The sequence below is a fragment of the Danio rerio genome, chromosome 9 (assembly GCF_049306965.1).
Source record: "Danio rerio strain Tuebingen ecotype United States chromosome 9, GRCz12tu, whole genome shotgun sequence".
In the NCBI taxonomy this organism is placed as follows: domain Eukaryota; kingdom Metazoa; phylum Chordata; class Actinopteri; order Cypriniformes; family Danionidae; genus Danio; species Danio rerio.
In genome coordinates this window covers 31,871,661-31,894,259 of record NC_133184.1, presented here as the reverse complement: position 1 = coordinate 31,894,259, position 22,599 = coordinate 31,871,661, and the positions used below count along the sequence as shown (strand labels likewise).

Sequence of the window (22,599 nt, the reverse complement as noted above, 5' to 3'; positions counted from 1 at the left end):
AATATTAGATTTCTACATTTAAAGTCATCTGCAACAGTAGTAGTAACAGTGAATTTTTCACTTGTACTGAATATAAAATTTTTTTTTAATTTAAAATTTTAATTTAAAATTTTATTTTTATATATTTTAAAAAATGTTTTTGTAATAAGTTAAAAGCAAATGACATTTGTCTCCTCTTTTTGGCTGATCCGATTTGTGAATAAAAAAACCATAATGTCAGCCGAACCGTGAAATTTGGGATCCGTTACACCACTAATATACAGTACATGTATATAAACACTGCTTACCTGCCACACGCACACATATATATATATATATATATATATATATATATATATATATATATATATATATATATATATATATATATATATATATATAGGTTTTAGGGCAGTGTATCTCAACCACATTCCTGGAGGACCACCTGCTCTGCACATTTGCCTCCTTAACCCAGGGTAGTCCAAACTCGGTCCTGGATGGCTGGTGTCCTGCTGAGTTTAGCTCCAACTTGCTTCAACACACCTGCCAGGAACTTTCTAGTAATGTAAGAGCTTGATTAGCTGGTTCAGGTGTGTTTGATTAGGGTTGAACCTAAACTCCCCAGGACACCAGCCCGCCAGGACTGAGTCTGGACACCCCTGCCTTAACCGAACACACCTGATTCAGATCATCAGCTCATTAGCAGAGACTGAAAGACCTGTAATGGGTGTGGCAGACAAAGGAGACGTCCAAAACATGCAGTGTTGGTGGTCCTTTAGGAACATGGTTGAGAAACAGTGTTTCACGGTAAGGTTTTCACTGGGATATTAGTATGTACATGGCAGAAATGTTTGAAAGAACTGTAAATTTTGATGTTTAGATTTGAAAATGAAACCTTGTTTTCAGGCCATGTATTCTCATCATGGATTCTCTGAAGTTGTCCATTCATGAACGCATCTTCAAACTCTTGCGCGAGTGAGTGTTTACACTTTTCTGCTGTTTAGTTATTTTTCTTTCTTCATTTGCTATTAGTTATAGAATGCTAGTACAATAATAAACATATGTTTGTAATTTATGGTCATTATATTTTATTCTTTTTCAGGTACCTTCAGGTTGAATGGGAGACAAAGAGAATGGGTACTCGTGACTTTAGTGCTGAACGTATGGTTGGTTCCCATTGTAAAGTTCCTCTACAAGACAACAGCAGTGACTGTGGCCTTTACCTGCTTCAATATGCAGAAAGTTTTTTACAGGTACACTTATGTTTGTTCTTTATTTCAAATACAGGAAGTGTCCATTTTGACTTTAAAGGGAACTCCAGTGCTGTATGTGTGTCTTTCAGGACCCTGTGGTCCACTTTGATTTGCCATTGAGATTGGAGCGCTGGTTTCCTCGACAGCAGGTGCGAGGGAAACGGGACGAAATTCGAGACCTCATCCTGCACCTATACAGATTTCAGAAAGGCTCTCTGGGAAATGATGCTGCAGATGATAGGACAGATTATGGCAATGTCATTAAGTGATATAAAGCCTTTAAGATTACACACTTAATTTACACTAGACATATTTATATTTTAGCTGTTTCTAAACCTTTTTTTATTGTACGCTTTTATATGGACTGTTGGAAAACATTTTTGTTGGATTGTTTAGAAAGAAATAAATGTTGCTCAAATGAGACTAAAATGTTCGTTTCTTTTCATCTCACGTTTTGGTCTATTTAGTGTCTTTATTTGAGGTCAGAAGCAGATTGTTATATTCCAAGTTTTCTAAAATAAGATATTTTTAATGGAATAGTTCACCCAAACATAAAGTCAATTTACTCACCGTTTGCACTCAAGTGGTTCCAAACCTGTTAGTTTCTCTTTTTGTGGAATACCTAAGTTATTTTGAAGTATATTGTAAATCGGTGGACATTCAAAGTTAATGTCACTGTCATTAAAATATCGCTATTGTAATCAGTGTTTTCCAGTTTACAACCTTATTTACAACATCTTATTTTGTGTAAAAAATATTTTAGAATAAGTCAAATGCGAGTAAATAAGAATTTTCTGTCTAAAAGCATGGACATTTGAGCACAGCTTTGCACTATTTAACTGTGTCTGATATGTGAATGAACTCAGCCTTGAGCATGTGATTGGTCGAGCAGTTGGGTGTGACTGGAGTCATTGTTTGGGTTGGTCAGTTAGTAGTGGTCAAGCAGATGATCTAAAACTGTGTGTGTGTGTGTACAGGGATGTGTGGTTTAACGCTAATCAGAGTGTTAGAGATTAGACAGATTACAGACCACCCACTCATGTCAGTAATCCCAGCATCCCTGCCCTGTGTGAAGTGTTACTCTTAGTTTGTTTACTCAATATAATAACATTCTACTGGGCGATTATTTAATTTTTCTATATTTGTACCAAAGAGGTCCACAAAAATGCCAGTAAAAACATTTTTTAACATTTTTCTAACAAGCTTAGAAGTTAGACCAGAAGATAGCTGGAGAAGCATACTGCAGTACTGTTATATTTGCCAAATTTGCACTTAACCTTCAATTTGCAATTTGATTAATAATTTTGAGACATCAAGTATTAAACCATGTTTCTCATAACAATTTGGTTCATTTATCAATTTATTTATTTGAAATATTCTTTTAACTGAATAGGGACATTTCTGGTAAGTTTTACTACTTTATTTAACTTTTTTTGAAAGGTGTCTTGTGTTCCTGCATTTAATCGATTAAATGGTTAAAAAATACCATAGAACAGTTGGTGAGTGCGTATGTGTGTGAGAAATGACCGTGTTTTCTGGAATTTCACAGTAGTGTCAATTTAGAAAGATTGGGCTTAATGAGAAAATTCAGCAAACATTAAATAAATTCAAAAACAAACGTTCCAACTCCCTATTTCTAAATTCAATAAAATAAGTGCTAAAACATTGTGACGGTGTCCCTAAGAACGTCTCTTTAGAAAGAGGCTGGAAAAATAAAATCAACTGTCTAATGAGATGAAGACATTCACAGCAAGAAGGTCACTGGTTAGAGTCTCAGCTGGGTCAGTTGGCATCTCTGTGTGGAGTTTGCATGTTCTCCCCGTGTTCGCATGGGTTTCCTCTGATGCTTTCCCCAGTCGAAAGACAAGCGTTATAGGTGAATCGAATAAGTTAATTGTCTGTAGTGTATGTGTGTTAATGAGTGTGTACTGATGTTTCCTAGTACTGCGTTAAAGCTGGAAGGGCATCCGCTGTTTAAAACATATGCTGAATAAGTTGGCAGTGAATTCGCTGTGACTGAAGTTATTCTAAACTTTCGCAATCATACAGTACAGCTCTGGGGGTCTCATTATTAATGTGACATATGCACAAAAAGGGGGTCGAAATGTGTGTATGCAACTTCCCAGACAAAGTTTGCTGTCTATATAAAACAAAAACAAACTTAACAAGACTGCTGTAAGTAAAATCTGGACCATGCATACACCCATGCTTGAGGAAAGGCTTCCGGCGACATGTTAAGTTGAGGAACTGACATCAAAATCAAGAAAGTAATTTTTTTTGTGTTAATTTACTTTAATATGGACTTAACAGAGGCACTGTACATCGTCATAGGAGCCCTGTTGGAGGGTGCATGTGTGTTTCTAGTTTGTGTGATTTAAAAAGGTTTATTAGTTTGCAGGTCACGTGACCTTATTGTGACACTTTGCTGTCCTTTCAAAAAAACAAAAAAGAACAAAAAAAAAAAAAACAATATGTAGACTATGTGAATTAATGGGTTTTAAAGCTTTTCATGTGAACCCCTTATGGTTACATACTCTCCACACATGACCACATTTGTTCACATGTGATCACATTGGTTTCGCATGACAATGTGCCAAAACAAAAAGGTGAAGTTCTTTGAGTTTGAGTGAAGGCTGATATAAAAGAAAGTTGCTATATGCATGCTTTATATTGCAGACTTTTTTTTCTTTTTTATTGATTGGAATGGATGCCAGCAATTTGTTTGAATACAAACATTCTTCAAAATAGATTTTGTGTACCACAAGATGGCCCATGATAACTTTTGATTTGGCCCTCCACCCCATCTGAGAAGAGAGGAAGAGTGTTGGGGCAAATGCCTTTAACAGAGATTGTCAATTCTAGTTTATCAAACCTTTTGTTTGTTTAATTGTTGAGCAACAAAAAAGCATACTGAAATTGAAAGTTTCAGTTAAATGTTATGAATGAATTTGTTTTTTATGTTAAAATATAAATACTGTTACTTGATGGATAGACAACAATACAAATGATATTGGCATTGAACTCCATTTTGTTTTTATTATAAAAAGTTAATTGTGAAATAGATATAGAATTATTAATATGAATATAAATTTTTTATATATTAATAAAGTAGGTAGTTACCATGGCAACTTTAATGTGAAACAGTTTGGTATATTTACCTTTGGCCCACTATCCTCAATCAAGTTTGGTTTTTGGACCTTCTTAAGAAAAAGTTTGAGTTATGTCTGCACAACATAAAGTCAAAGAGGTTTGGAACATCAAAAAAAGTGAATAATTGATGACAACATTTTTAATTTTGGGTGAACTGTTCCTTTGAGGTTAAGTTAAAAGTTCATTAAGCCAGCCTCAGATTATTAACCAGTTGAAAAATGTTATTCTACAAATACATCGTATATTTACTGCATGAAGTTCAGTGACAAATCAGATCATTTAAGAGCAGTTTCACAGCAGTTACCATCATTCAGGGTGTAATGCGCCAAATGTGGTTAGCAAAATGGTTAGGAGCAGTCTGCAAAGGAAAGGAGTGCATCTGTATAAAATATGATAAACAAATGACTAGCATGAATACAACAGAACATTATGAACTTTAGGTTTTTGCTGAAGTTTCACAGTATTGAGGTAAATTAAACGATCAGATGTAAAATAGAACGATGTGCAGAAATCAACATTTGAAATGGATCAAATCCTTGCATCAAAATTCTTAAATTCTTATTTCAAACCCATTTTTGTCTTACGACAATTTAAAAAAAACTTTTTTGATCCACTTCAAATGTTACTGCTACTGCTTTCTTTGTTGTATAAATATTCAAATACAATTTATCTTTGTTTAATTCTTTGTGCCCAGATCATTTAAATTAGCTTGAAATCATAGTCAGAGTCCCTAAAAAGTAATCTCAGTCACAGTCGTTAAAAAAATCATTGTAATCCCAACTCGACACTCTGCAGTTTCCATTGCCGAAATCCTAATTTTGGTAACATGTTTGTCTTTCAAATACAAATAAATATATTTAGTTATATGAGCAATATATGGTAAGTTTACAGTGCAGCACAACCTTTTTAAATCACCGACCCACAGAGGCTGGTGTTGCAGCAAACATCTTAATAAATGAACTGAAACTATTTTCACAAAAGCATGGGTGCATTTACATCCTGTTTGCTGCAAAGATCATTAGCACATTGAAAAATAGTCTGAGGTTAAAATTATTCTTAATAAATAAAGGTTTCAGTAGGTGGACTAAATATCAGTGTGCGTAAAGTGTGCAAAACTTTTAAAGACATGACAAGGCCAACTGGTTGAATATTATGTTTGCAGACATTTTATTTTTCTATTTAAACATTAGGCTACACAATCTTTGTTAAGCATGTTATATAAAAGTAAATTATTATAAAATGGACATTACAGTGAAGGTTTGAGAAATGTAGTTAAATATACAAGCAAAAATATTTAAATTCATCAGTCCAAATGCAAGTAAAACTTTTGTTTTCTTCCTCCATGACATTACTGGAACTATTGCTCACTCTGCAAAAGAGAGTTTGTAAAGGTTTTAAGCAACTGCCCAATAAACAGAAGGAAAGTCTAGTTGGCTTTACTAGAGCTCAGTTTACACCACAACCTGTGCCAGAATGCTTCATGCCTCTCCGGGTCGTGTGGCCAGTCCAGATAGGTTCTAGTTTTTACCAGCCGGGCCAGTCTGTGATGGGAGGAAAGCAAGCGAGATGGAATGGTTTCTAGGAAGACCAGGATAAGAATGTCTCTGTGTTCTACCTGAAGCCGGTAGGTGGCCAGCTGCATCTCAAGTGAGCACCAGTTGCTACCGAGGTAGTTTTGACTGACGAGACAAAGAGTACGGCGACTTGCGTAGATGCTGTCTGTGATGTTTTCCACAATGTCGTGTCCCAACTGAAAGTCCCGACTGTGGAGACAGATACGCAAAAATGGAGGTCCACGCTGCTCTAAGTTTGGAAGAAGTTCCTCCATGACCCAGTGCTCATCCTTACTGCTGTAAGACACAAAAACATCATAGCGGTACTGCTGTTTCTTCTTCATATGCAAAACCTCTCGAAACCATCCGCTGGCGATGTGAAAGAACGGCTTGAAGTACTGGCCTACAAATTTGTACATCAGGACCACAACAATAAAGATGCACAAAAAGACAGCAGTGCTGGCGAAGAACACAAACTCAATGTCAAATGAGCAGTTTTCTTTGACGAAACTGACAAAGTTGAGTTGGTCAACTTCATTGTCAATCAAGCACTGCAAATCTTGCATGGTGGGGTTTAACATGCTAACCTCCACCTTTCTGTTGTCCTTCACCCATGAGACCAGCCACGCATCATCACAACTGCAGTAGAGACCCAAGCCTTCAAAATAGACATACTCCAAATCAGTGAGATGTTCCACAAAAGTTTGTAGAATGTTGACAGTGTTAGTTGGGATAAGAATGAGTTTTCTCAATGCGGTTAAATCCTTGGTCAGACTTCCATCCAGAAAGAATATTCTGCAGTTTGCCAGAATCAGAGTCTGGAGTTTGGTCAGATTGTGAAACATGATGGCCAAGTTCGGCTGATTTGTCAAGTCTATGTTTCCCAGTGTTAGAGTTTTTAAATGAACAAGCTGATTGATTACAGCCAAGTCTCCAATATTGTCAGAGAACTTTGAATGAAATTCCAGACTGACGACTGATGGGACATATTTGCCTATGAATTCATTTTCACAGCTCATATATGCTGCCTTTATCTGAAGTGAGACTACAGATGGTAAAAGCAAACTATTGCAGTCCTCAACGATCACATATTGACCTTTAATCTGTAAGTTTAGCCCATTATTCAGTGTAGTATTACTCCCGATCACAAGATGCATTGGTCTCAGGCCTGAACTAAGGAAAAGATTGCTCAAATTACATGGAATTCCATAAAATATATCAGATAAATTCACCTTGATCAATGACATGTCAGGAAGACATTTCATATATCCTAACAGAAGTGTGCTAATGTTAATAAAATGTCCAAATGATTTTGGCTCAATGTAAATTATATGATTTCCTTGGAGATCCAGAACCGTCAGTTCATGTAAGCCACTGAATGTGTGTTGATGAATATAAGATAACTTGTTGTCACAGAGGTATAACTCTTCCAGCTTATTCAGTCCAACAAAAGCAAAATCTTCTATGTTAAAAATTAGATTTTTGCATAAATACAGTTTTATAAGATTTACAAAGCATATAAATTGGCGGAAAACTATATAATCTATATAAGGACCTAAATTCATGACAGAAATCTGTTTGACTGCATGTGGTTTTGAAGCACAAAGAGATTGGAAATCATCTGATCTGAACATATGCAGAAATATTTTAATACTGGTGAGGTTGCTGAATAACTTAACGACAGAATTTACTTCTAAGATGTACACTAAGATTAACACGCTTGTTAAGCACAATGTTCTTAATGTTTCTACAGCCCTCTGAAATATTAGTTGGAGGTGGTGGCAAGTTAATTGTCTTGTAATCAGCGATTATACTCTCAATGGAATATAACTTAGCTGCTGTACACAAATCATCAGCGTTAAGCACATCCACATGAACATACAAAAAAGTGATTTTATGTACTCCAATCAAAGAAAGATATCTGAGGAAATCTGTGTTTGAACCAAAACTAATGCAAAACAACTTTCCAAAAACTTTCAAAGCTACCTCATCTACATGTTCTACATTATTCAGATATAAATCTGCGTATTCAATATTGAACTCGGTAGAAATGTCAGAGATGTTAAAAACTGAGCAGTTTGGCTTCTGAAGGTGAGTCAGAGCATCATCCAATAAATTGAACTGCTTCAGTTTTTTTACATTTGTAAGTCGACACAGAATCTCAGACATATTCTTCAAACACACATTAATTAAGGATAAGTTCTGCAATTGAGGAATCTTTTCAAAAACATTTGGTTTCAGTAATGATAAACTGTAATATAAAATTGACAAAGTGTTAAGTGAGGGAAGGTGACTGAAATCAAGAGCTACCTCACAGCAGTTTTCTGACTTGAAGGAAGATATTTTTAGTGAAGTTAGATGTGGTAATCCACTTAACGCTTTCGGAGAGATCAATGAAAAACATCCAGTAATCTCGAGGTATTCCAGTGAAGCCAAATTTGAGAATGAGTTTGGAGGCAAGACACCATGAGAGTCCAAATCCATCTTAATGTAGAGATTCAGTACATTTGCAGGAAGTCCACGAAGGTCTTCTTTGATGTCCGTGACACTAACACATTCAGCAATGTTTGTTTTTCCAGGACGATCTACGATAACAGCAAATTTTTCCGTATCAACGAAGAAGACACATTTATCGGGAATCCAAGAACAAACATGCGAAGTCTTCAAAAATAGTATAAAGATTGCAAACAAGAGCACCATCTTCAGTTCCTCTGTGTTCTTCATCGCTAATGATCTTTTTGTCTTGGCATTTGACTCTGGAGCTTATAAAGCATACCAGAACAGATGAGCAAGAAATAAACTTCCCTTTTTGTGGGTGAATTCTACAAATATGTGATGTATAAACAGTTTCCTCATTTCTGTCATATAAAAGCATCTGTATTCAAATGCTTAAAGACATAGTACACCCGAAAATTGCAATTCTGTCAGCATCTGCGTTTGTAAACATGTATTCTTTCTTCTGTAGGATCAGCATCTCACTGTGGCCTAATAATGGTTCTCTATTAAAGCTAGGCAGGGTTGGGCTGGTAAGTATCTGAATGGGGGGATCTGTGAGGAAACTAGGCTGCTACTGGAAGAGGTGTAGTGAAGCTGGAAGGGGGAGCTTATGTCCTGCAGACTCTGTGTGTCCTAATGGTGACTACACTGGACTGTATAATGTTACAGTAAAAACACATTGTCCTAACGAAAAATCTACAACATGTTGGATGTGTGAAATAAAGGTTTTTGAACATTTTTAAGTGAAACCCATGATTACATTATCTTCACACCACCACTTTGTTCATGTGATCACATTGGTTTCATATGAAAAATGCTTCAAAACCACATTTTTACCATACAATTTCAACATGTAATTACACAAATTAGGCTCTTGTATTTTAAGTGTACCTTAATATAAAGAAAATTGCTATACATATGCTTCATTGTCACGCTGGTAGACAAGGATGGTTATCTTTTTGGTGAGTTTAATTCAAAACAAGTTACTGAATCAAAGTGAGGAAGCAGGACAGTGGTGTCAAGACTGTTAGTGATCTTCATCAACAGCTCATAAGGTAAACATATGATGTTAGCGTTCTCACAGTTCGTTCTAGGGAACATCAGATGGTGAGTATACAGACACACAGTTCCTCAGGCAAATGGTAGATCTTCAAGCAAACATTATATCAGAATAATCACTTCTCTTGATCAGCAGATTAGGGAAGGCACATGAGGAACATCCATGGAAGAAGAGGAGAAGACGAAGGAGCGAAGGTGAGGACAACCATCCGACTTCGATAACGGCCCATGAGTGGAACAAATGACGTAGGTTTTTATAGTGTCCTAGATGAGGGGGAATAGATGCAGGTGATTAGAAGGCTGTTGATGGTCCGCGGATTGGAGAGAGGTGGTTTATAAGGGAAAGCGGGGATTGGTAGAGCAGGAATGAGCCAAGGGTGTGACAAAAAGAGATCAGCATTTCTTTCTTCAGCTAAATTTAATGTGCTCATGCAAAGTTATAGAAAATATAGCCATATTTTTAAAAAAGCAACACCACTGCATCAGTGAAACAGAGACAGTTAGCATAGGAAAACATAGCTGCTCAAGTTAATGCGTGAGCTTACATTTAAATATTAAAGTATAATTGCAAAAGTAATTTAATGTTTGACGTTTATTAGATTTTTACTTGGAAAAAGTGGGGAATTGGCCATAATTTTGATTTTTATTCAGATATAATTGCATTAAATGACATAAAATAGGCTACTGCTTAGTTTCTACAACAAATTTGACAAAACAAGAATGCATATAACCTTAACTTAATGTTTATGGAAATGTTTATTTTAAGGTTCCCACTTTTACAAGTTGATCAGTTTTAATAGATTTTAAAGTGCACTTGTGTGTCTGCCTTTATTATTGATCAAGTAATAGAGGTTGATATGACATTTAGAATGTAAGCAGAGCTAAAAATAGTTTTTAGAATGAATATTAATCCTATTAATTTAGTTACTGTACATGTCCCTGTCAAAGGTCTCTCTATTTAAGCTAATTAATTATTTTTTAAAATGACAAGTCATTCTTTTACGTGATTTTGTTCTTTGTGTGACTGAAATTTAGGTATTAGCTATGTTTCCATCCAAAAATGTGAATTAAATTCATGTGCAAAACTAGAATATCGCATAAAAGATGTGAATAAAGCAGCGTTTCCATCCAACAAATCAAAGAGAACAAAATTGTTACTTCCTGATTAACTGACGCTAAACATCAACCGTAAAAACAAAATTTACTGTGGTAGAAGAAGCTGTGTGAATCTTTTCTTTATTTAATAAATGTTCTTGCGCCTCAGAAGTCAATACCGACACACATTGAACACGTAGTGGCGTTTGAAGTCATGAGGCATGGAGAACAGACGCTCCGACACGCTGCAGATGCTTTGGAGGTCATTAATAATATAATAACACTAATACTGAAACGGTTCAGGCTTTTTAGAATGACCAAAGCAACATTTCAGATGTGTTACAGTGTGCTCAGCCTGCTGGTTTGTCCATTCACACACATTTTCATCATCACATGATCTCTTATAAGAAACCTTTTTTTTAATGCACATACTGGAATTTGCTCATTAAAAGTGTTTCCATCGTAGTTTATGCGCATCTTTTCTGATCAAATAAAAGTTTATCCTACTCAGTTTTGTGCAACATGATGTTTCCATCAACGGTTTTTATACGCGTATCCATAATGAACATAAAAATAGGTCGGTGGAAACGTAAGGCTAAGTCGAGAAATACTGCTTCGTCTTTAAAAAAGGGAGAAGACCAAGAGAAACTCTGGGTTTAGAGAATAAACCCTGCTCCTGACAAGATTAGGTTCACAGAGTAAGTGACCACTGTAGCTGAGTCTGAGTTACCTCTCTTACAGAAACAGGCTTGACTTACCCTGCTTTCTCCAGTTTGACAAATTTGAAATGGAAAACCCAGAGTTTCTCTCATTTCAGGGTTAAAATACTCTGAGTTTTCACCTATCTTACTTTCTGAAACAAGACCCAGTTGGCAGTTTGTTTAATTACTAACATTCCTCAAAATTGATTTTGTTCCACAGAAAGAATCATAGAGGTTTAAAAGGTTAAAAAAGTGAATAATTGATGCCATTTTCAATTTTGGGTGAACTGTTTATTTGAGGTTAAAGTTCTTAAAGATTGCTAAGCTAGTCTGAGATGATTATTATTTATTTAAGATATGTTATTAAACAAAGACACCATATATCTACTGCATAAATATCAATTATAAATCAAATCATTTAGGAGCAGTGTCACAGCAGTTACCTTCTTTCAGATTGTAGCGTGCCATATACTGTAAAGACCACTTCAATGTGGTCATGTCATTGGCCCATGAACAATTCTCACTTGTTATTAAACTATTTCCTAACTGTAACAAGAGGCAATTCAATCATAACTTAATGTTAAAACAGCTATCATAACATTATTTATCGACATGTGACCTAAAATACATTCAAAAAGCTAAACACTTTGCTTGAGAGCTAAACCTTTTTTAACTTTTAATAAAGCAATAATTATTAAAAAATAAACAAGAAAACATTTGTTATACGGTAATATATGTACAATAATACATGTACAATATAATATTTGGGAAAATAATGCTTACATTCAGTCTAAAGGATCTGTTTTCTTATATTATTAGCCACTATTAAAATTCCTTGCTACAATATTAATTTTGGTTGTAAATTTTGGATTTTGTCTAACCCTTCAAATAGTAACAAAAATGTTTGGTTATATGAGCAATATGTGGTCAGATTACAGTAATTTGGCACACACATGAGAAATACAAGGTTAAAACTGCAGCACCATATTTTTTTCATCTCTGACCCACAGAGGCTGGCGTTCCAGCAAACATATTAATAAATGAACTGAAACTATTTTGCACAAACGCATGCTTGCATTTACATCCTGTTTGCTGCAAAGTTCATTAGCACATTGGAAAAATAGTCTGAGGTTAAGATTATTCTTAACAAAGACATGACAAGGCCAACTGGTTGAATATTATGTTTGCAGACATTTTATTTTTCTATTTAAACATTAGGCTACACAATCTTTGTTAAGCATGTTATATAAAAGTAAATCATTATAAAATGCACATTACAGTGAAGGTTTGAGAAATTTAGTTAAATATACAAGCAAAAATATTTAAATTCATCAGTCCAAATGCAAGTAAAACTTTTGTTTTCTTCCTCCATGACATTACTGGAACTATTGCTCACTTTGCAAGAGAGAGTTTGTAAAGGTTTTAAGCAACTGCCCAATAAACAGAAGGAAAGTCTAGTTGGCTTTACTAGAGCTCAGTTTACACCACAACCTGTGCCAGAATGCTTCATGCCTCTCCGGGTCGTGTGGCCAGTCCAGATAGGTTCTAGTTTTTACCAGCCGGGCCAGTCTGTGATGGGAGGAAAGCAAGCGAGATGGAATGGTTTCTAGGAAGACCAGGATAAGAATGTCTCTGTGTTCTACCTGAAGCCGGTAGGTGGCCAGCTGCATCTCAAGTGAGCACCAGTTGCTACCGAGGTAGTTTTGACTGACGAGACAAAGAGTACGGCGACTTGCATAGATGCTGTCTGTGATGTTTTCCACAATGTCGTGTCCCAACTGAAAGTCCCGACTGTGCAGACAGATACGCAAAAATGGAGGTCCACGCTGCTCTAAGTTTGGAAGAAGTTCCTCCATGACCCAGTGCTCATCCTTACTGCTGTAAGACACAAAAACATCATAGCGATACTGCTGTTTCTTCTTCATACGCAAAACCTCTCGAAACCATCCGCTGGCGATGTGAAAGAACGGCTTGAAGTACTGGCCTACAAATTTGTACATCAGGACCACAACAATAAAGATGCACAAAAAGACAGCAGTGCTGGCGAAGAACACAAACTCAATGTCAAATGAGCAGTTTTCTTTGACGAAACTGACAAAGTTGAGTTGGTCAACTTCATTTTCAATCAAGCACTGCAAATCTTGCATGGTGGGGTTGAACATGCTGACCTCCACCTTTCTGTTGTCCTTCACCCATGAGACCAGCCACGCATCATCACAACTGCAGTAGAGACCCAAGCCTTCAAAATAGACATACTCCAAATCAGTGAGATGTTCCACAAAAGTTTGTAGAATGTTGACAGTGTTAGTTGGGATAAGAATGAGTTTTCTCAATGCGGTTAAATCCTTGGTCAGACTTCCATCCAGAAAGAATATTCTGCAGTTTGCCAGAATCAGAGTCTGGAGTTTGGTCAGATTGTGAAACATGATGGCCAAGTTCGGCTGATTTTTAAAGTCAATGTCTTCTAGTTTTAGAGTTTTTAAATGAACAAGCTGATTGATTACAGCCAAGTCTCCAATATTGTCAGAGAACTTTGAATGAAATTCCAGACTGACGACTGATGGGACATATTTGCCAATGAATTCATTTTCACAGCTCACATATGCTGCATTTATCTGAAGTGAGACTACAGATGTTAAAAGCAAATTATTGCAGTCCTCAACGATCACATATTGGCCTGTGATGCGTAAGTTTAGCCCATTATTCAGTGTAGTATTACTCCCCATCACAAGATGCATTGGTCTCAGGCCTGAACTAAGGAAAAGATTGCTCAAATTACATGGAATTCCATAAAATATATCGGATAAATTTACCTTGATCAATGACATGTCAGGAGAGAAGTTGAGATCTCCTAACAGAAGTGTGGTAATGTTCATAAAATGTCCAAATGATTTTGGCTCAATGTAAATTATATGATTTCCTTGGAGATCCAGAACCATCAGTTCATGTAAGCCACTGAATGTGTGTTGATGAATATAAGATAATTTGTTGCCACTGAGGTATAACTCTTCCAGCTTATTCAGTCCAACAAAAGCAAAATCTTCTATGTTATAAATTTGATTATTAAATAATTCCAGTATTATAAGATTTGTAAAACACGTAAATTGAAAGGAAACTATAAAATCTATATAAGGACCTAAACTCATGACAGAAATCTGTTTGACTGCATGTGGTTTTGAAGCACAAAGAGATTGGAAATCATCTGATCTGAACATATGCAGAAATATTTTAATACTGGTGAGGTTGCTGAATAACTGAACGACAGAATTTACATCTAAGATGTTTGCATTAAAATGTTTGTTAAGCACAATGTTCTTAATCTTTCTACAGCCCTCTGAGATATTAGTTTGAGTTTGCGGTAAATTAATTGTCTTGTAATCAGCAAATATACTCTCAATGGAATATAACTTAGCTGCTGTACACAAATCGTTAACATTAAGTACATCCACATCCACATACAAACTACTGATTTTATGTACTCCAATCAAAGAAAGATATCTGAGGAAATCTGTGTTTGAACCAAAATTAATGCAAAACAACTTTCCAAAAACTTTCAAAGCTCCCTCATCTACATGTTCTACATTATTCAGATATAAATCTGCGTATTCAATATTGAACTCAGTAGAAATGTCAGAGATGTTAAAAACTGAGCAGTTTGGCTTTTGAAGGTGAGTCAGTGCATCATCGAATAAATTGAACTGCTTTAGTTTTTTTATGTTTGTAAGTCGACACAGAATCTCAGACATATTCTTCAAACGCACATCAATTAAGTATAAGTTCTGCAATTGAGGAATCTTTTCAAAAACATTTGGTTCCAATAATGATAAACTGTAATATGAAATTGACAAACTGGTAAGTGAGGGAAGATGACTGAAATCAAGAGCTACCTCACACCAGTTTTCTGAACTGAAGGAAGATATTGTTAGTGAAGTTAGATGTGGTAATCCACTAAACGCTTTTGGAGGGATCTCTGAAAAGCATCCAGTAATCTCGAGGTATTCCAGTTAAGCCAAATTTGAAAATGAGTTTGGGGACAAGACACCATGAGAGTGCAAATCCATCTTAATGTAGAGATTTAGTACGTTTGCAGGAAGTCCACGAAGGTCTTCTTTAATGTCTGTAACACTAACGCATTTAGCAATGTTTGTTTGTCCAGCATAGGTTGAGGCTGAAGTAAATCCTTCCATATCACTGTAAAAGACACATTTACCAGGAATCCAAGAAAGCACATATGAAGTCTTCAAAAATAGCATGAAGAATGCAAACAGGAGCCCCATCTTCAGTTCCTCTGTGTTCTTCATCTTATGATCCTCTTGTCTTGGCATTTGACTTTTTGGAAGTATTTATATCAGAATAGATGAGCAAGAAATAAACTTCCTCGACTTCCTCGAGTTCTATAAATGTGTGATGTATAGACAGTTTCCTCATTTCTGGCATATATTAATATCTGTATTCAAATGCTTAAAGGCATAGTACACCCGAAAATGGCAGTTCTTTCAGCATCTGCATTTCTAAACATGTATTTTTTCTTCTGTAGGATCAGCATCTCCCTGTAGCCTAAGACTGGTTCTCTAATGAAGCTAGGCAGGGTTGGGCTGGTAAGTATCTGAATGGGGGGATCTGTGAGGAAACTAGGCTACTACTGGAGGAGGTGTAGTGAAGCTGGAAGGGAGAGCTTATGTTCTGCAGACTCTGTGTCCCGACGGTGACACTACACACGACTGTAAAATGTTCAACATACATTCATTCTAAAAAACGTAGCCCTATATACATTTGTGGAGATTGCGAATTATGTAGCCAGAAGTACATATGGCTGCATTTTATCTTTAAAACAAACGCTATGGGGCGTTCTGACAACCTTCCCTTTCTTGTTTACCAGCTGACTGCTTACCTCTTAATGGACGGATTTCCATTGTTACCAGTACCAGTAGTGTATCCTTATGTATATTGGCGGACTTCAGATGCAGAGCAGAGTGATGATGGGGTTCGAGTCCAGTGAAGAATGGTTTAAAAAAACAGGTAAGACAAAAGCTAAAAAAAAAAAGAAAAAAAAAACAGGGTGAGAATGTGGTAACGTGGTAAAAATCAGGCTGCAGAGGGCTTTTCTTTTTCTGGATTGCTTTTAAAAATCTTGGTTGGGTTTAGGGAAGAAGGTGGGTTGTTAATCGGTGCATTTAAAAACACCGTTGGTTGAGTTTAAGGAAGGAGATGAGTGGGGGGAATCTGTCAATCAGTCAGTCAGTCAGTGAGTCAGTTGACAGCGACAGAAATTTGAGATCTAAAATAGCATCCACAATGATTCACGAAAACAGTTCAAAAAATAAAATAAAAATAAAAATGTAGCTCCTGGGACAACTTTTGCTTTCTCCAGAAATGTACATACGCAATCAGAATGAGCCTTGGTTAATAAATGTTACACACACAAAAAAACATTTTCCCTACAAAACAAAATCAGCAATATGCAGAATGAGTGAAATGAAGATTTTTTTAAATTTTCAAGTGAAACCCATGTGATTACATTATCTCCACACATGACCACATTGGTTTCACATGAAAAAAGCTCAAAAACACCACATATTTCCCATGCGATATTAACATGGAATTGCAAAAATAATGATGTAATTGGGTGTACACTGGTATACAAGAAAATTGCCATACAAATGCTTCATATTGCAGATGTTTTTCCTTTTCCTTTTTGTCTATAAAATATGTCAGTTGGTAAACATGCACCATTTTAAAAACGTTTTAAACTTGTAAAACACATTCTTAAGCTGTAGCTGATCACAGAGAGTTGAACAGATCTTTTAATCCCAGTTGCTTTGCAAGTGCGCTCTTGTGGATATGATTATACGTGTTACTATAGAGACATATTAATACGCGTCTGTCAATCAATTCTGTGGGTGGGGAAAACCGCACTCCTACATCACATTGAGGTGGGCCTCAAAATTGCAGGGATTTGGATCCTATTTTCACGTCAAGAAATTTTGAAAAAGAGACTTTTTGTGTTTATTTTAATCCAATATGACTGTGGGCACACTATACCTACACACACTTCTGTCCATACAACTTACAAAAGTTGATTTCGAATTTTAAAAGTATTCTTTAGAATAAATTTTGTGTTCCACGGTCATACAGGATTGGATTATAAAAGTGAATAATTACACTTAAAAAACTATTTATCTACACTTAAAAAAAATCCTGGTTGCTTTAAATTTTTAAGCTGAATTAAATTAACCTTATGAGTCCATTGAACTTATATTATGTTAAACTGACTCAAAACAGCTTGTGTAATAATACGATTATAAAATTAAGCTTGAATATGATTGACTTAGTTTAATATGTTACAGTGACCTAAATGCATATGCTGTTAGGACTAATTGATCATATAATTTTTTATAGTGTAGTCACAAGTTGAAATTTAATATAATTAAAATTAATGACAAATCACCTTTTAAGAGTTGATTCACAACAGTTACTATTGTATAAATGGTACTCCCAAAAGTGACGCTATGGTCAAAGAAATAAATGAATAAATGAAAAAAAGTGCGACTGCTGAGTGTTTAGGCAGCTAGGGACACTGGTCCTCATGGCCAAAAAAACGGACTGGCCCACCGGGAATCCTCCCGGTCCTCCCAATTAGCCAATCTGGCCCTGGGTATAATGCACTGAAAATTGTCAGCATAACAGATGTATTCTGCAGTCTGTTAATATCAAAATCTATGATCAAATTTAAAAATTAATTGGTGTGTGCATAGAAATATCAGCAACACAATAAAATGCAAATCACATTAGCCTGATCTTACCAGGAAACGTAAGTATTTTACGTTTTTTCAGTTTAGTGGCTAATTCGGACGAATTTGTACGAGGTCAGTCGTACGAAAATGTACGATTTTAAAAAAGAAGGCGTGGCCCCCAACCCCACCCCTAACCCCAACCGTCATTGGGTGATGAGCAAGTCGTACTAAATTGTATGAATTAGATTGTACGAATTCATATGAATTAGCCACTAAATCAAAACGTTACGAATTGCCGCGAGATTGCGTTGCGCACATTGAACACCATTAAAACATTTGTTATAGGATCTTTATACTAATGCATAAACAAAGTAGCCTGTACTGCATATAAATGTAGATTTTCTTTATATTTGAACCGTAACTCTTTAAAATTCATTGCACAAATCTTAATTTTGTAATACATGTTGATCAAATCCTTATTTGAGTAGGTGAGCAATATAGGGTCAGTAAACAGCAGTTTACCACACACATGAGAAATACAGACCCACAGAGGAAGTTGTTTTAGTAAATATCTAAATAAATGAACTGAAACTAATTTGCACACAAGCTATATCCTGTTTGTAGATCATTATCACATTGAAAAATTGTCTTAGAGGTTAAGATTATTCTCAAAAAGGAGGTTTCAGGTGCTCCAAATATTGATTCTGCAAAACTTTTGAAAACATGACATGGTGAACTGCAATATTGGTCACTAGATTAGCTCCTAAAAAAGTAAGTTTAAGAAGGTTAAGAATGTTGCAATGATACAGGACACGTCTGTGCTTTTTTCCTCCCTCTGCGCATGCTTATGCTGTGCATCTCTGCTCTCTCAGCATCATTGCTCCTATGTCAGATGACACAAACATCAATCAAAAGTTTACTCAAATTCTACAGAAATAAATCTTTTAGTTATATGTCCAGTTGTAAATTTGATCTCAGTTATTAAAATGTTTCAGACCATTGGAGCATTCAGAGTATTCAGCATTCAGAGTATTCAGCATTCAGAGCTCATTGTTCTTGAGTGGTTCAATCAATTTTCACCTGCTATGCTAGTAAAATATGAACTTTTCAAAAATACCACAGTGATGATATTGATTTGGCTATGCATTTTTTAATGGCCGCTTAAATTATACATCTCAAGGTTTTTGATCTTGGAACCCCCCCCCCCCCCCCCTATTTTAAAACAATACAAATTATGAGACAAAATCATTGTATGTATAAAATGATGATAGGTATGAGATGGCTAAAATATTTCAGCTTTTTTGTTACGTGTATCAAATTTAAATTTACTTCAAAAGCTCAAAAATAATACCTATAAAATACCTAAAACATGAGATAGTTTTGTCAAGCCACACAGACATGGGCAAATGCATATATAGAAAATGTGTTGTATATACTGTACAACAAAAACAGAAGCAGTGTGGTGTAAATGTTTAAGGACACGGACACTAAACGATCTGTGCAGTAATTGTATCATGGCTTATAAATCAGCATGTGAGCACAAGGGTTTATTAAAGCTACAAAATCCACCCTCAGCTTTAGCCAAACACCTCACGCACACACACATCACATGACATCGTCACATCTTCTCAAAAGACCTAAAAAAAATGGCTGAGAAATCCCACCTGCTTATGTGACTGTCCAGTCAGTGAAGGGTTGAAAGGGAGGAGTTTTGGAAAGAGGGTGTGTGATTGCAGGTCTGATTATTTGGGACATAACCATTTAGGGGTTGCACCTTAAACTGGATAAGATAGTTATTGCTAACATTGTTGTATGGCATACCATCATTGAACTTTATGCTTTAATTGTTTTGTCTAGACACATGTCTGCTAATAAGTGCTACTTGTTAGCAACATGGCTGTTACAGTTTTATACACATTTTAATTCAATCTGATAATTTTTTAGATCTGTTTGTCTCCATCCTTTGTTTCAGACTTAAGCTCTTTTTGTGTGCAAAACTAAAAATGTATTAACACATATATAATTTTAATCTGCATTTCAATAGAATTTTGCTAGAACAACTCATTGTGTGTTTATTTAAAAAACATATTAAAATGTTGTGTTCCTTGTAAATAACCTTACTTCCACCGTTTATATCGAAGTTACATCTAAAATGTTTCAGAACATTTAATTTTTACGAGGTGGGTCATTAGCCCAATGCTCAACCCTCAACCTGGAGGACCAGGACATACAGTACACACATGCACTACTGACAATTTAGCTTACCCAGTTCACCTATAGCGCATGTCTGGACTGTGGGGAAAATGGGAGCACCCGGAGGAAACCTATGCGAACATGGGGGAACACAGAAATGCCAAATGATCCAGCCGGGGTTCGAACAAGCGACCCTCTTGCTACGAGGGAAATTATATATATTCTTCTTTATTTTGGCCTAAAAAGGTCCTAACAGGCCCGTAGCCAGCCTGGTGAATTGCGTGGTTCTTTTTTCTCAAAAAGTGGACCTTTTTGCAGTTATACGCCTCGTTTCCTATTTAATTTTGAGATTTAAATACTCAATTTAGTGACATTTTAAGCACCATTTTAGCTGAATTAGCTTGTCTCATGGTCATCATAACCCCACTTTTATACCCCTAAATATTTCTAATAAAGAAAAGTGAAATAATACTTATTTTAAAAATACTTATTAATTCCATTAAAGATCATTAGTAAAAAATCTGTTAAAAACTGTAGTCTGTTGTCATTTATTAGGCAAATAACAAACTAGCCAGCACATTCAAATTTCCTCAGTCACAATTTGGCCATTTGAATAAAAAAATAATTAAAATATAATAATAATGTAGAGCTTTATGATTTTTCTAGCCTCTCTTGTAAAGAAAATACATTTGAAAATTCATGAATAACAACAAAAGCCAAAATAGTATTCAAATCAATCTTAACATATGCCGCTTTTGGTGCTTCACACCTTTTCATTGCTCATTTTTTGTTTCAAGAATAAGGTCCAAGATTTAAATTAAAAGTAACCTGCAAAATGTTTTCTCTGTTGAAAAACAATACAGTAGCGAAAGATGACTTCTCTTGCGCCAGATTGTAAAATGAAAATATTTGTTAGCATTGGCCAAAACTGATTAGCTAAAGTCACACCGAAGCGACAGCCAATTCCTCTTAGGTCATAAATCCTTTTTTGATGTGTTATTTTCATTATTTATGATGGCATAGCAGTCAAAATGGGACAAATGAGTTTGTGTATGGGGCAAATGCTGAACCCCCCTGGCTACGGTCCAAATTAACACCCAGATTTGTCACATTTTAGGTTTTTAGACTTTTATAATAATTCATGTAAGTCAAAATAAGGAAGGCAAGATCTGTCGCTACTCCAATTTTTGTTCATCAGTTGTTTCATTCTTTATATGACAAATCATCATCAAAGACTTTAAAGGTCAAACCATTGTTACTTGTATTTGCCCTTGCAGGAGGTCAAGCTGAGAAGTGTTTCCATAAACCTCTTTTCAGATTATTTTAACAAATCACTTCTTCCTTTTTTTTTTTTTTCTTCCTTCCAGTATTTCATTCACGTGTATTTTTGTTAGCAGACTTGGTTAACTCCAGTCCTTCCAGTTACATCTTGATGAGCTGCTCTACAGGATTACCAAACAAGATTAGAAGAAGAGGAAAAAAAAGAAAAATCCCCTTCCATCTGCCTACCTGCCACAGGATTGCCACAGTCATACACCTGCGCTTTTTGCTGACAGTCTGGAGAACGCTTTATTTCAGCAACAATATACAAAAACAACTATCCGTCAAGACTGGATATGCATAGATGTTGGAAGGTTTGGTCACGTCGTCCAAAGTGAAGCAACTACAATTGAAAAGCATCTTTTTTCGCAGGAAGTCACTATGTGGAAGCTCATATGGACCTGCACTCTTTGTTGTTTATGCTGTATATTTGCAATAGGCCAGCTGGATATTACTGCAGGTATGTATCCATGCATATTTATGTATTAGTTGCCAGTGTGCCAGGAGGAAGATGGGTACATTTATGTGTATATATCTGTTTCAGAAGAAGATGACCAGAACACTTTGGTTGGAAATGCAAATGAGCACTCTCACAGATTGTTTCAAATGTTTGTGAAAAAGCCTGGAGACAAAAGACTCTTGCCAAGACATAAGCGTAATGCTTTTCTGTCTAGTGGAGTACGCCTGTGCAGTCAAGAAACAGTGCAGCAAGCCATTTCTAACCATCTGAAGTACTATCAGCTAAGAGGTGAGACACAATTGTTAAAATTATTATTACATTAAAATACCTGTATTTTGATGTATGTGAAATTAGCATGCATTTATGCATGCATTTATGTAGAGCTCAGTGTCAAAGTACTGAACGGAACCCTAAAATAACATTTTTTTGTGTACAAAAGTTTGTAAATTTGGGTTATTTCTAAATGATTTTACTACTATTTTATAAAAGGAGGATAGACGCTTAGTGACATCATTTTACTGGAAACCATCATGTTAGATGGAAAACAACAGCACAAAATGAGCTGTTAGTTCTGGAATGTCTTATTTTTTTCTTCATGCTATCTAT

At 35.7% G+C, this 22,599-nt stretch overlaps 3 protein-coding genes and 1 pseudogene across 8 annotated transcripts in view; 2 read left to right on the top strand and 2 right to left on the bottom strand.

Annotated features, from left to right (window-relative positions):
* Window positions 1-1,650, top strand: part of si:dkey-100n23.3 — a 30,154-nt gene extending 28,504 nt beyond the window's left edge. For all 6 annotated transcript variants that reach the window (XM_005167770.6, XM_005167771.6, XM_068223648.2 and 3 more), the window contains 3 exons: window positions 886-954; window positions 1,082-1,232; window positions 1,322-1,650. In XM_005167770.6, the coding sequence (XP_005167827.1) occupies window positions 886-954; window positions 1,082-1,232; window positions 1,322-1,501 (400 nt within the window). In that variant the 3' untranslated portion in view covers window positions 1,502-1,650. The remainder of the gene's footprint in view (window positions 1-885; window positions 955-1,081; window positions 1,233-1,321) is intronic.
* A 3,885-nt stretch (window positions 1,651-5,535) lies between these two features.
* LOC794466 (uncharacterized) lies at window positions 5,536-8,659 on the bottom strand (annotated as a pseudogene).
* Window positions 8,515-22,599, top strand: part of impg2a (interphotoreceptor matrix proteoglycan 2a) — a 32,633-nt gene continuing 18,548 nt past the window's right edge. The window contains exons 1-6 of the mRNA XM_017357822.4: window positions 8,515-8,772; window positions 8,901-9,685; window positions 15,824-15,884; window positions 16,166-16,305; window positions 21,611-21,993; window positions 22,078-22,281. Of these exons, the coding sequence (XP_017213311.1) occupies window positions 21,915-21,993; window positions 22,078-22,281 (283 nt within the window). The 5' untranslated portion in view covers window positions 8,515-8,772; window positions 8,901-9,685; window positions 15,824-15,884; window positions 16,166-16,305; window positions 21,611-21,914. The remainder of the gene's footprint in view (window positions 8,773-8,900; window positions 9,686-15,823; window positions 15,885-16,165; window positions 16,306-21,610; window positions 21,994-22,077; window positions 22,282-22,599) is intronic.
* Window positions 12,462-15,611, bottom strand: tlr20f (toll-like receptor 20f). The gene is given in 1 exon segment (XM_009304784.5): window positions 12,462-15,611. A coding segment is annotated over 1 exon segment (2,871 nt). The 3' UTR covers window positions 12,462-12,740.